The 14,162-nt window shown below is 33.3% G+C and overlaps 1 protein-coding gene across 1 annotated transcript in view; it reads right to left on the bottom strand.

The window, feature by feature from the left end:
* The window catches only part of MMP16 (matrix metallopeptidase 16), a 299,878-nt gene that overhangs the window by 146,218 nt on the left and 139,498 nt on the right, over positions 1–14,162 (bottom strand). The window contains exons 2-3 of the mRNA XM_047783647.1: positions 10,451–10,599; positions 766–888 (exon numbers count right to left, since the gene is read on the bottom strand). Coding sequence (XP_047639603.1) covers positions 766–888; positions 10,451–10,599 — 272 coding nt within the window. The remainder of the gene's footprint in view (positions 1–765; positions 889–10,450; positions 10,600–14,162) is intronic.

Here is a 14,162-nt window from a genome sequence, read left to right as displayed (position 1 = left end):
TGGAATCATAAGGGGAATTTCCAATTAATACTCCATGTTACTTTCAAGACAGAAGGGAGACCACTCCTGGTTTTCTAAATTGGTTTAAATGACCATGGTTTACAGTTCTCTTGCATCCTGTTCCTTCCCTTTCATAACAGTTCCATGAGGACAAGTGGAATCCCTATGTTTTATTTATTGCCACATTCCTAGTACCTAGCACTCTTCTTTGTCCACACTGGGACTCAATAAACACATTGTTCAACTAATTAATGAATAAATATGAACATCTCCACTGGCAGCAACTGCCACTCCAGATTGGAAGACACTGACATCCTGTAGGCATCCTTCACTGGAGACAAAAAGGAAAATCCATTTGCATTGTTGCTAAAAAGACAGAAAGCAAAATGATTGCACTGACATTAAGTTATTTAATATTCAAAGACGTTTAACTTACAGTTATGTATATACTTCATTATTTTATTTTTTTAGATTATGAATACTTGTTAAAGAATATTATGTGTTAAATTACTCATATGAAAGTTTATTAGAACATTAGTATTCATTCAGGAAGCTTGATGATATGGTCTACAAAAGAACCGTGTATTTCAAGAAATGTATACAAGGCCGCCAAATGGATGATTTATTCTCTTCTCAATTGTAATTTTTGGTTCCTTATGGTAACATCACATCATAGTCAATGTGCTTGAGATCTCAAATAAAACGTCAAAATAAACAGCTGTGAAAAATGAAAATAAAAAAGTAATTCATCATTAGTTATTATACCTGTAAGTGATGTGTTTGTGCTGCCACTTCTGTCCTGTTAATGCATATCGCTTTCGACGAATATTAAATTTGGAGCTACCTCTTGTCTGGTCAGGTACACCACATCGAGGCTTCTTCATCCAGCTGCAAAAAAAGAAAGAAAAAAAAAAGAAAAAAAATCCAGTTTTCTCCAGTTATTTACCAACAATTTAGTCATTAACTTCAAAAAGAAATCAATTGAGAAGTTATGACAGTGACAATGAAAAGAGGAAAACATAAAGGAAAATTTTGCCAATGTTCTTGCAATTTAAATCTAAGTAGAAAGCATACTTCTTCCTGAATTATCAAGAATCACTAGCTTATAATTCAAATCCTTTAGATATTTCCTATTTCCTTTTGAGCTAACTGTAGATTGATGTATTCTGAAAGTTTAACTAGAATCTTCCAAGACATAAAACCTTGAATAGGTCTCATTCACAAAATGAGACTTTTTAAAATAAATCATCACTAAAGTCCCTTTCAGGTTTAATATTCAAGAATTTTAAAAAGCTATTACATGACCTTAAATTCCAGGAGTCAAGAAGATATATGCTACTCTCTTCTAGCTTATTAAAATGAAATTGTTTAAATAATATTTGCCTTTATCCATTTTTTTCTTTACACTTAAGCATTACCCCAATTTCCAAATAACAGCCATTCTCTTTGAATCTTTTTTTTTTCCTTTTTCTTTTTATAGCCACACCTGTGGCATATGGAAGTTCCCAGGCTAGCAGTTGAATTGGAGCTGCAGGTGCCTTCCTACACCACAGCAACAGCAAGGCCAAATGCTAGCCATGTCTGCGACCTATACCACAGCTCACGGCAATTCTGGATCCTTAACCCACTGAGTGGGGCCAGAGAGGGAACCTGGATACCAGCTAGGTTCGCTACTGCTGATCCAAAATGGGAACTCCCTTCTTTGAATCTTAAATAATAACCACATTCAATGATTAAGAAAACTTTTTTCTGAATATGAAATTTAGCATCACATAAATTTAAATATTAATATTGGGAAAATAACTTATTGTCTTATTAATTTTTTTACTTATATAGATACAGTTGTCTAACTTATTTTCTAGAGAGTTTCATTTCCATTGTCAGGTTTTCTATGTAGCCTTTCTTCTTGTCTAAGGAGACCGATTTTCATGATTTTGAGTAGTTTCTCTTTTGATTCCTAAAGTGTCTTTATCATTCATTAGTCCATTTAATTTAAAAATTACAAAGCTACAGTAGAATATTCATGGTGTTACATGCTTCAGAAAGTAGAAATGAGAAAAGAATCAATTTTTTACTGTACCTCATCAAGTACTTGATTTCTATATTCTTTAAATGGAAAATAATTGACTACAGGGATGACTGTATAAAGATGTTCCTATCATGAAAATCACTGAAATAGTTTACATTACATGGATAAATCAGCTAACCGGCTTTTATAAAGGTGAGAATAACATCATGCAACTATGAAACCATGCCTTTTACTTTTTAAGAGAGACAATGCTTTTCTGATAAGTATTTTAAGTTTATCCTTTTTTATTCTGCTGCCAGTAATAATGTAGACATCAGAGTTACCATACTTAACAAATTCCATCCTAGTTTATGATGCATTGTAGAGTTACTTCAGAAAATCACCTTTTCCTTTTATTAAAGTCTCCAAACCAAATCAGATGTCTTATAAATCCAACGCCTAGAGGACTACTCAATTCTATGGAACTGAAGTCTCTGGAGTGGAGACTGGAGACACTACTTTTAACTAATACACCCAAAGCATCCTAGGTCACTAAAATTGAGAAATATTTCACTAGACTGTGAAACAGTGAAGCAAGAAGATCTATATACTCCCAGTACCTGTATAACCCACAGCATTTAAAAGATGCTTAAAGTCATGCATACCTTGAATCCAGTGAAAGTTTTCTCAATGAGGCATTGTGTCTTCCAAAGGGCAGGGGTTTTAAGGATAGATATTAGATTTCTGTGCTGAAAGATATCTCTGCTAAATTTCCTATGTATTTCTTTATCTTTTGCCCATTTCATAAAACTTTTCCTTATGTTCCAACTATTTATGTATTTATGCACTCATTCTATCCTGATCCATTGATCTTACAATATTTTTAAGCTTTTATGATATGCTAAGATATATATGAAAATATGTGTTAATAAAAAGATAAGGTGAGAGGCTCTGGTGAGCTCACAGTCTACAGGTAAGACATACATGATTTTTTAAAAAGTTACAAAATAATGGGCTAATTGTTCTCACATCTCCATCTAGCTATTCTGTCATCATTTCTAATTTTGCATGTAATTCGAAAATTATGATTTACTTGCCCCAAACTTGCACCAATTTCTGATGCCTTATCTCAGCTAAAGGTCTTTAATGCCTAAGCCAGCTATCCAGGTAACATCCTCCACTGATCTCACCTCATAGCCAATCAATCATGATGTAGTCTCCTCTGCCTCCAAAATTTCTTTCACTCTCACTAATGCCTACTTCTCACTCCTAGAGATAAATCTCTTCAAAGCACAGATGTGCTTCCTCCATGTTTTGAGCATGAAATGCTTTTATAAAAACGTTATTCAGGCCTACTTGGCAAGGGTCCCCCTACTCCCAAGATCCACACAGGTTCCTACAGAACCAAATCTCTTTCTGCCTTTATATACAGTGACCTCTGTCTGGAATACTTTTCCCTCCTTGTTTACAGTGACAATGTCAACCCTCCTTCATCATTCAACTCACACAGGTACCATTTGCCATCTCATCTCAGCATGATTATAGTGTATATTCCAATGTGTATATGTCTATTTTCCACTAGTCTGTGAGTCAGACCAGAGGGTATAATAAGGAACATGAAGCAAATGAACTAAGTCTTCATTTTTTTTTTTTTGGTACATCCTCATCTCCCCCACTATCCTCTGTGTTTCTTGACAACTTTGTAACTCTTACAGCTCTCTGCCTTGAATGAATGCTTACTGTGTAGATGGACAATTGTGTGGAAGCCTTTATATATATAAAACTAAATCATAAAGTAGATGGCTTAAATGTAAGAAATAAATATAAGAAGAGACATAATGTGATATAAACTAGTGATTTAATTCAAAGAACCCTTAGTGAGGGTTGGTCAGGAAAAAAACACTCTGTTAACTTAACCAATATGTTTCCAAATATTCTGGCAGGGTGATTATTAAAATATGTAAAATTCAAAAAATATGATCATAGCACATCAGGACACTGAAGATGACACACAGTATCTGAACTAAATAAGTCTTTAGGATTTTTATGTGATCTCAAATACTTAAATCATTTAATTCCATAAGCATTTGGCTCTTTTACAATTTTTAAAGTGCTCAGTGAATATAAAGAATGGTCAGTGTTTACTAGAACTCATCAGTGAACAAAATGCTGTCTAATACTACATGTAAAATTTGCCTGTTAATGTTGTTATTCAGGTAGAGTCTAAGATTAATTTATAGTTATCATTTACCAAAATGTTAGTCAAATTCATGTATCAAATTGATAAATCCCATATTTACCTTTATTCGCAAGAGGGCAAAATTGCATGCACAAGTAAATTTGACTGATTGTCTTACCTAAGGTAGTAACTACCCCATAGGAAAAGAAAGAGGGGTTGCTCTGTGTGTATTGTTATTCTCAAGTAGCGCTTTTTGTGAAAGTATCATTGCTAAAATGGTTATTTTTTCATTGTGTTAATGCACAGCTCATTATTTGTGCTTTGTTAATAATTTATTTGCTAAGAATTTTAAGTTGACATTTGAAAGCAAACAAAGACACAGGGACTGAGCACTTGGGGAGGGGTGAGCTACAAGGAAGACATTTTGTAATTTCAATGTTAAATAATGGTGCCACTTCAAAATTTTCATAAATATAATACCGATATACAGTACTGATTTAACTGTTTAGACTCCAAAGCATTTTTAACCTTGTTGGGCAGATCATTAATGTCTTCATTTAAATTAACTCAACTTAAAAATGAAAAATATCTGAAATCTATTATTATGAAAGTTAGAAGCAGAGAGAGTCAGATTGCCAGGGTTCCCACCCAGCTCCGCTGACTCAGAAGCCCTGTGCTATTTAATAAATAGCCTATCAGGCTACTGTTTCTTTCTTTTCCTTAGTTTCTTCTCTACAAAATGAAGTGATTGTATTATTATTGAGTTGTGAGGATTAAATTAGTTAAATCATGTAAAACACTTAGAATAGTTCCCGGCAGATAATAACAGCTATTATTTTTAGCTTATAAATTTAACACTGTTATTTTACAAATATCAGGAAGTTCTTGTACTAGTAGCAGCAGAAGCAGCAGCTGCATTAACAGTATGCCGATATCTATGTCAACATGTTTCAGTTCAATTTGACCTGTATCTTGACATTAAGCGCTTTGCTATTCAAAACATGGATATTCCTAGTATTCTGATAACAAAGATAGCAACAGAATACAGTATCCTGTTTTATGTAAATAAAATAGATACAAGCTTCTAAAGTCTGTAGTAATGTGAAGAGTCACTATATATGAAATAGAATACATTAGCTTCAGTTAAAAAAAAATAATGATGGAGTTCCTAATGTGGATCACTGGGTTAAGAACCTGACACTGTCCAAGGATGTGGCTTTGACCCCTGGCCTCTCTCAGTGGATTAAGGATCTGCTGTTACGGCAAGCTGCAGCATAGGTCACAGATGTGGCTTGGATCCATTGTTGCCATGGCTGTGGCGTAGGCATTTAGCTGCAAACTCTGATTCAACCCTAGCCCAGGAACATCCATATGCAGCAGGTATGGCCATAAAAAGAAAAAAAAGTTAGTTGAGTATTCATGTAAAAAATGTAGGGCTACCCACTGCATGACTCCAAAAGGTGCCTTCGAGTTGTAGTCCATGCCCCTGATGTCCCTATAGTAGGGCTGTAGGAAGGCAGTTCTTCAATAATATAATGGTGTTGAGGTTGTGCCATATAGTGATCCTAAGTACACATATCTACATTTATCAAGAGAAAAACCCTCAAAATATGTAATTTGTGCCTTATGAATTAGTAATCTTAGAAAAATATTAATTAGCATAATGTATTAAATACGTTTCTATCTTTCAGACTTTTCCAAGTTCTAACGAAAGGTAAGAGGAATATGTACTATTGTGGTAGTCCCAAGTAATCTTTCTAAATTTTTTTAAATGTGCTTATTTTTATTACCTTAAAATCCTTAGGCTTCATTTGTATTCATAGAGCCATATTCAATAATCATGAAGAAGGTTTTTTAAAAGTAAATTCACTTAGGGCTCAAAAGGTAGACAGGCTGATAGCTCACTCTGGTCCAGTTTCGTTTTTCTATCAACTCACTAGCTGCCTGGATGGACACATGTGTTTTTCACAAAGCTGAAATTGCAAAGTTAAAGTACTTAAAAACCCAAGCACAGAGAATAAATGTATTAAGCTTCCATGATCTACAGTGTATACAAAAGCTCAACTAGAATGTCAGCTCTTATTTAAGCTTTCACCTTTTACCTTCAGAATAGGGCTCTAAGGACCTGCTCATTTAGCTATCCACCATTGCTCTGTAGCTACCAAAACATGGATTGATTCCTCCTATAATGCTTTGAGTGCCACTGGTATATTCAAAACTAAAGAAAAAAAAAACTTTAAGTACTAATGAATCTATCTTTTATATCCAAATCAAACTGAAGAGAATCTTAACTTGATAATTTTGACAAAAGAATAAAAACCATGAAACATATGAATAAGTAAGCCCAAAAGTTCTTGATGTAGTTAAGCAAATATTTCAATCCTAAAATCAGGCATTCAAATACAACTACAATTTCATAATAGTTCTTTGAACAAAGCTGCTTACTCAATCTTACATTAATTTTATCTAAGACAAAGTTCTGGGCATGGTTTAAATAAATTAAACAGAATTACTGGGATCATCCAGTATACATGTACAAACATACATGTACCCATATGTACATGCATATATATGAGAGATCAAAATAGACATATATAGAGAGACATCAAAAATAAAAAGAAGGATCACCTTACAAGTCTTATCAAGTATGCAGTGCATAACATTGTGACACATAAAAAGATAAACTAAAATTTAAAAATTCTTTCTTACAATTAACCTTATAAAAACATATTAGACTCATTCTTATTATTGCCTTGCTATCTTTTTCTGTCCATGCTAAATATTCATTTTTACGCATAACACAGTAATCCACTTATTAAGGAATTCAAGTGAGCTTCCTTACTAAAATTAGTTATGCAATCAATAATTTCAAAGAACCATTGCAACATACAATAATGAGCTCATTTTGGTTGGGGGAAGTATAAGGATTTACTACTATCTCTCCAATACAAATGCTAATTAAGTCAAAAGCTATATAATACACCATTTAAGGTAATGCCTAAATTTGTTACTAGAAAATGGTTAATTCCTTCCACATAATATAGGAATTACCACAATTGGCATCATTCCTTTTAATCACCCAAGAATTATAGAGTGAATTCATCAGATGTCTGTATTCCAAAAGAGAATATAATTATTTAATTTAAAAACAATTGATTTCAATGAGTCTAAAATTATATAAGCATTTATGACATCTGAAAATGAATCCTAAGACACTATTTTAATACTGATGAATAATTTTAGGTCTACAATTATACTACATATTTTATATATGTAGTATATATATAAACTTATAACTTATAACTTAATTATGTAAAATAAGAGAGTGCAATTTCAACATGGATTGTTACCACACATTCATTTGATATTACAGAAACACAGAGAATTGCTTAAATAGTATGATTACAGGGATTATTCTTACAAAAATGGTACACAATTTGAGTTGAATACCTGTGCAACAATACCTCAAGAATGGGGATACATCAGTGGAAAAAAACAGACAGGAGGCAAATGAAACCACAGGGTTTCTAGTATGAATGACAATGAGAATGACACAGAGGACAGAGGAGGCATTGCAGTCTAGGAAGGGAAAATGATGAGGGTTTAACATTTAACAAGTCTTTAGTGGGTTCACCTAACTACCAGGTATAACATTCTATTTAAAGGGAAAGGTGCATTTCCAAGTTCAAAATAATTGAATTAGAACACAATTTTTTTAATGAAAAATAAAAAGCAGAAAAACTGACTGGTTTTAAATGTAAGGCTGCTTATTTAGTTGATCTTTTCTTTATAATGATATTACTCAGAACTCCCACACACTGACACAAGACTTTTCTAGCTATTTTAGTAAATTAAATCTATCTGTTTTCAGTCTTTTTAATGATTAGCAGGAACTCTCAAAAATGGGGGGAAACATAGATGGCACCTTTTAAAGGGTTCCACCCTCTAAATTTTAATATCTAGCAATAAAATGATTTATTTCCCAAGTCACGATATATTGTATTTTAAAAAATTGTGCCATAACTTATGAGAAAGTGAATGAAATTCACTAATTCTCTGCATTAGGGAAAAAGAGAGTTGTCCACAGCACTCCATAAAATGTTGGGATGAGGGGTCTAATTTAAATGGAGTTTTATAGCAACAAAATACAGGGCTTGCTGGAGGCTTGCTTATTAATCTAAAGCTATGCTGTGGTTGCTGTGGTGTTTTTATCTTTTTTCTTTCTTTTTTTTTTTTTTTGCTTTTTAGTGTCATATCTGCGGCATATGGAAGTTCCCAGGCTAGGGATGGAATCGGAGCTATAGCTGCCGGCCCACAGTCAGAGTCACAGCAATGTGGGATCTGAGCCGTATCTGCAACCTGTACCACAGCTCACAGCAATGCCGGATCCTTAACCCACTGAGCGGGGCCAGGGATTGAACCTGCATCCTCATGATACTAGTCGGATCCATTCCCCTGAGCCATGATGAGAACTCCTATGCTTATTTTGGATAAGAAGTGTGCTATAACTTAAAATGAAAGTTTGATAGTACACAATTAAGAAAGATAATTGCAATGATTACAGGGCAGCAGTTACCAAATAGCAAAATTCTATTCCCAATATTGATAACAAATATTCTCACAGAATGCATTATATTAATTCTTTTTTTTTTAAGACCACATCAATAGCATATGGAAGTTCCCAGGCTAGGGGTGGAATCGCAGCTATAGCTGCCAGCCAGCCTACACCACATCCACAGCAATGTGGGATCTGAGCTACCTCTGCAACCTACACCATAGCTCATGGCAGTGCAGGATCCTTAATCCACTCATCAAGGCCAGGGATCTAACCCACATCCTCATGGATACTAGTTGGGTTTATTAACCATTGAGACGCTGACTCCACAAGGGGAACTCCCATTATATTAATTCTTGATTCCATCTTCACAGATTCAAATCAAAGTTAATATTTACATATCTCTTAAAAATGCTAGGATAGGTAATTATTTTTTCAAACTGCTTATAAACTGTTTAATATTCAAGTCTTCATTTTATGTATTTGTCTTAATTAAATAGAAATAGTAACACAAACATCATGTTTTATGTATAAGAAGGCAATATACAATTTTAAAATTATATATTAAATTAGTTTAATATGTAAGAATTAATTACATATGTCTGAGCCCAGATATTTTAGGTATTAAAGAAAAATGTGTCACTTCTCACTATACGGCATGGTATAGTGGAAAGTTCTCCAAGTAAATGTCAAAAATCTGGATTCTGAGACTAATCTGGACCTCACTTCATCTTTGAATTTCAGTTTCTTCACTTGAAAAAGTAGAGAGAAAAATGTATTCCTATCCTCTCTATTGCGTAGGGTTGATGTATGTTGATCATTTACTTTTGAGTATCAAGGACTCAGTGAACACAAATAATTCCTCCCTGGGCTGAAAGAATTAACCATTTCCTCCTTTGCTGTCCAGAAATAATAATTCTGTTTCATAATGTTATGAAACATAGAGTGCAAATGTAAAATAATTTGTGACTGTATCTAGCTACATGGCTAATTTGAAGTTTCTCTGAAGAAAAGACTATGTCTTTTAAGTCTGCATATGCTTTTTTCATAGATAAAATGCCCAGTAAAGAGTTACTCGTTGGATAAATGAACAGATGATTGATAAAATAATAAATAAAAGAAAAATATTATTAAGTAATAAAAATAAGCCCTTTATTAAAAAATTGAAAGAACAAATTTTTCAGTGGAAACTCTTCCTTTGATTTAACTAGTGTGAGAATTGTCACTAGCAGGAAACTAGTAAATTAATAACTGGATCTCTATTCCCTCCCCCTCAAAAGCAGGGCCCTGATTTGTATTGTCTCCTATTTTTCTTGGTGTCAGTATTTCCACTTTGGCCAGTTTCAAGATACTGCTCTGATGTCACTTAGCGAAAGAGATGTGCACATCCTGTTCCCTCCAGCCACACAAGCCAGTTGCAGCTCCCTGAGTGGCTTCATCTGTACATCTACTTTGACTCCCATTGTTCATATTTTCTTTTCTATTTTGAAAATGTGTTGCTAAAGTCTAGGCGAGTAAACTTAATTCTGTATTTTGATTTTTTTTTTTTTTACTGAAATCTCAGAGGAGTTAAAATACGTTAAGTTCCAAAGAAATGTTCATGAAACAAATCATTCCATTTGTGGTTACTGGAATTCACTTAAGAGTTCTTCAGACTACTGTTTGGCTCAAGGACCAAGAAAGAAAGAATGCGGGTGCCATTACTTACTCAATTGTGTTCCGGTCCACTTTTCCTGTCATGTTAATGCCATAGAACTGCTGCATGGCAGCTAAAGCAGACTGCATGGTCTCTGCAGAGCGCAGCACGGACATTCTGGGGTCAGTGGGTGGAAGGTAGCCGTACTTCTGTAACCAAACCTGCAGAAAACAAATACAGTTCCTTTTAGATCAACTTCACAATTTTAAAATAATTTTAAGGTTATTAATTCATGTCTACAGTTTATTTTTAAATTTTATTTCCTCTACAAGGTATTTATTATTTAACTGTTCTGTCTCTTTTTAATATGTATATATATTGTGTAGTTTACATTATTTTAGCAAAATTTCAGTGGTTGTTATAGATTTTTCTAACATACAAACTCTAATTGTAAAGAAAAAGGCTAATCATTAATTGCAATCTTACAGTGTAAAGGTAATAGAGTAGATACTGGGTAAAATCACAAATAAGAACATCTCTGCCCTCTAGAAACTCAACTTCCCAAAAAGGAAGAATGGTATTTTTTTTCAACAATATGACACCATTGAGACCTCTCTGCTGGAACAGGCTCTTAATGTGCACATCCCAAAGGCAAAATGTCATTTTCCTGAAGGATCAACCACTGACTACCTTCGTGACTAGTAGCATCATCCATGTAGAGGATTATTCTGTAATGACATCTGGGGAATGAATTCCATGCAACTAGCCTATCCAGCTGTAGTTAGATATGTTCAAGTAAAGGTAACTGTACCTCATGTCAAGAATATTCTTTCAGTTATTTAAGGTGATTTGCTTCAAACCAAATCATGTAAGTGACCAAACTTTTCACATATACATGGAATTAGACTTTTTTTTTTTTTTGCTAAGAGTATTTGGCTTTTCTCCTTAAGGATTTCATGGTTTTAATTCTCTTTTTTTCTGTGGAAGAAAGATTTGGGAGCACAGTGACAGGAAGATGTTGGCGTTGAGCTGTGCACAACCCAGTCACGATTACAGCAAAAATTCAGAGTCATTTAAGGTTGGATTTTAAAAAAATAACCCCAAACTTGGGGTTGGGGGTGGGGAATTCTCCACCAGAGAACAGATGCTTTCTAGTTTTACAATTCTGTGCATTCATTTTAAATTCAGTCATATGTTCAGCTCATATCTATCCTGCTATCCCTTACTTAAATCCTCCATAGAGCTCTAAGATTTCTTCAAGTGCAGTGAACTACCTGGCAAATTGAGAAAGGCCAAGTAATTCTGCCTTTGGCACAGAATTAGAGCTGTAGTAGTTAATGGAAGGTATTCACTGGTATGTGTTTCCCTTCCTCAGTCTATTCATCATATAAACAATGATCCTATGAAGTTGCAGCTCTCCTGCAATACCTGATACTCTTCTTTTATGACCTGGCAACTAAAACACAGACATTATTTTCTCACTGAAATAAACAGACATTATAGAATTTAAATTTCACCAAAAGAAAAGGATATTAAATATATCAAAATCTTAACATGTAAAACACAAGGAATGGAATCTTTTTGTGTTATATCCTAGAAATTGATCCCTGAAAAGTGCAGTGCTATAAGCATAACCCCGTGAACATAAAATAAAACATTTTTTTTCTAAAACTATTTAGGAGATTAGCGAATGCATCACTGTCAGGAAGGTTTATTGCCAAAACTCCATCTAGTAAACTCATCCACCACATAGTGAAAACATGCCTAAACACTCTTCTCCTCTAATCTGTAATGAATAGGCTGCCAAGGAAGACATATATTCAGTTACCTAGTCAAGAGTGGTACAGTCTGAAATAGATGCTTTTTTTTTTTTTTCTGAATGAAGGAGATGTGATTTCATCGTCAATATATTATTTAATAAGAAAGTCAATGCCTGTTGTCACGCAATTTTACCCAAATTGGATTTAAAATTTAATAGCATACATGCACTAATATTCTGAAACTGAACTCTTTTTTTTTTTTTCCCGTAACACTTTGCATTCATTTGCTACTTGCTACAGAGCTGACTTGTTGCTAGGTTACTTATGGGTGCTAAGCTACTGGCAATCATGTTTATGAAGAGAGCAAAGAGAAAATTGTTAATAATAAACCCTATGATTTATGGACAGATAGAAAGAATATAAAATATATAAATGCATAATGAAAAAATAGCATGGTCTAAAAAATACATATTGGATTTATGCTTTAGCCTTTCAAACATACAAGTTAGAATCACATAAAAATGAATTGTGATTTTTCTTTTATATTTTGCTGTTCATTATGAAAGGCTGTTTTTCCAAATTAATGAGAAGTGAATATTTATTTTTAATTGTTAAATATAAGGAAGGCTAGGAGATCTACCATTTTATGATCAAAGTTTGTTTCTTGGCTGACAAATCAATATCAATAAAATTATGGATCACCTTGAGCTGAACATTGTTAATGCCATTGTTATTTGTTAATCAAGAAATATTCTCTGACATCATCAATAACTGACCAGGAATAATTATACATTAAAACTTATAATGCATCTTTCCATAAAACAGTGAAAAATTAAGCATGACTATATTGGTTCATATTAAAGTATGAAACCAGCAAGACTTCAATAACATTTCTTATTGAAGCAAAAACTGCTATAGAAAACCTTATTCTAGATCAAGGTAAAAAGCAAGAGAGTATACCTACAATGCTTTAGAGTATTAACTTTATCTTCCTTCTTTGTTTATACATATATATATATATATATATATATAAATATTCAATAAGGAAACTACGGATGAAAACAAATACTTGCTTAAACAACCCTTTAATAACCAAAAAGAATCCTCCCTTGAGTTTAGTTTTGCTTTATATTATTTTATTTAAGCTGTTGAGATGACAGAATTCTGAGTCTGATAATTTCTGATATGATACGGAAAAGGTGTCTACCAAACAGTCCTAAATAATAAGAAGCTAATGCTCCTTGGACGAGACTAAATTGGTCAACATTGTGATGAAAAACGAGCTGAATACAAGCTGCTTTGTACACTCAGCATCAATAGTAGGAAACTACTCTGGCTGACAATTATAGTGCCTTGCAAATGCTGACTTTTAGGGTACCAGTGAAGAAAGATTAAGGAATAAACAGGAAAAATCATGAAAAAATCATGTTCATAATCATCAAAGAAGTAGGAGTCTCAAGTATAAGTAATCTTATTCTATTCTCATAGAATAAAACATGTTTGTTAAACAAATAGAGCAAGATAAGTGGCTTAGCACTTCATTATTCTATAGTAGTGAATAATAGAAGTTTGGGAAATCAGGATATGATAAAAGTGACATAGAGAAAATCTTTATAACACCCTTTTTTCTACTAAGTTATATCTTATTAGATAAAAAATAGATAAAATATACAAAGTAATAGCTGAAGGTATACCTTATCCCTTAAAGACACAGACATCCAAAGACATCCATCCTCATACATGATTTGAAATATATTCCTGTTTTCAACATTGTTTTAAAATATTGCTTCTCTAGGATGATTGGAAATACATTTGATCTGAGATTGTTTATCCCTTCTCAAATGCAGATAATGGATAATTATGGAAAAATTTCCTCATGCGTGCATTTGGAGGGAATTATATTGAATTTGTAGGGTTGATTGAGAATATATGAAGCCACTGACATTATTCTTTCTCAGTAAGTCATATATTTTTCTTTTTGGCCATACCCGTGGCTTTTGGAAGTTCCCAGGCCAGGGACTGAA

This window comes from Phacochoerus africanus, chromosome 6 (genome assembly GCF_016906955.1).
Source record: "Phacochoerus africanus isolate WHEZ1 chromosome 6, ROS_Pafr_v1, whole genome shotgun sequence".
In the NCBI taxonomy this organism is placed as follows: Eukaryota; Metazoa; Chordata; class Mammalia; order Artiodactyla; family Suidae; genus Phacochoerus; species Phacochoerus africanus.
Note: the sequence above shows the minus strand (reverse complement) of the source record. Positions and strands in the feature narration are given on the sequence as shown.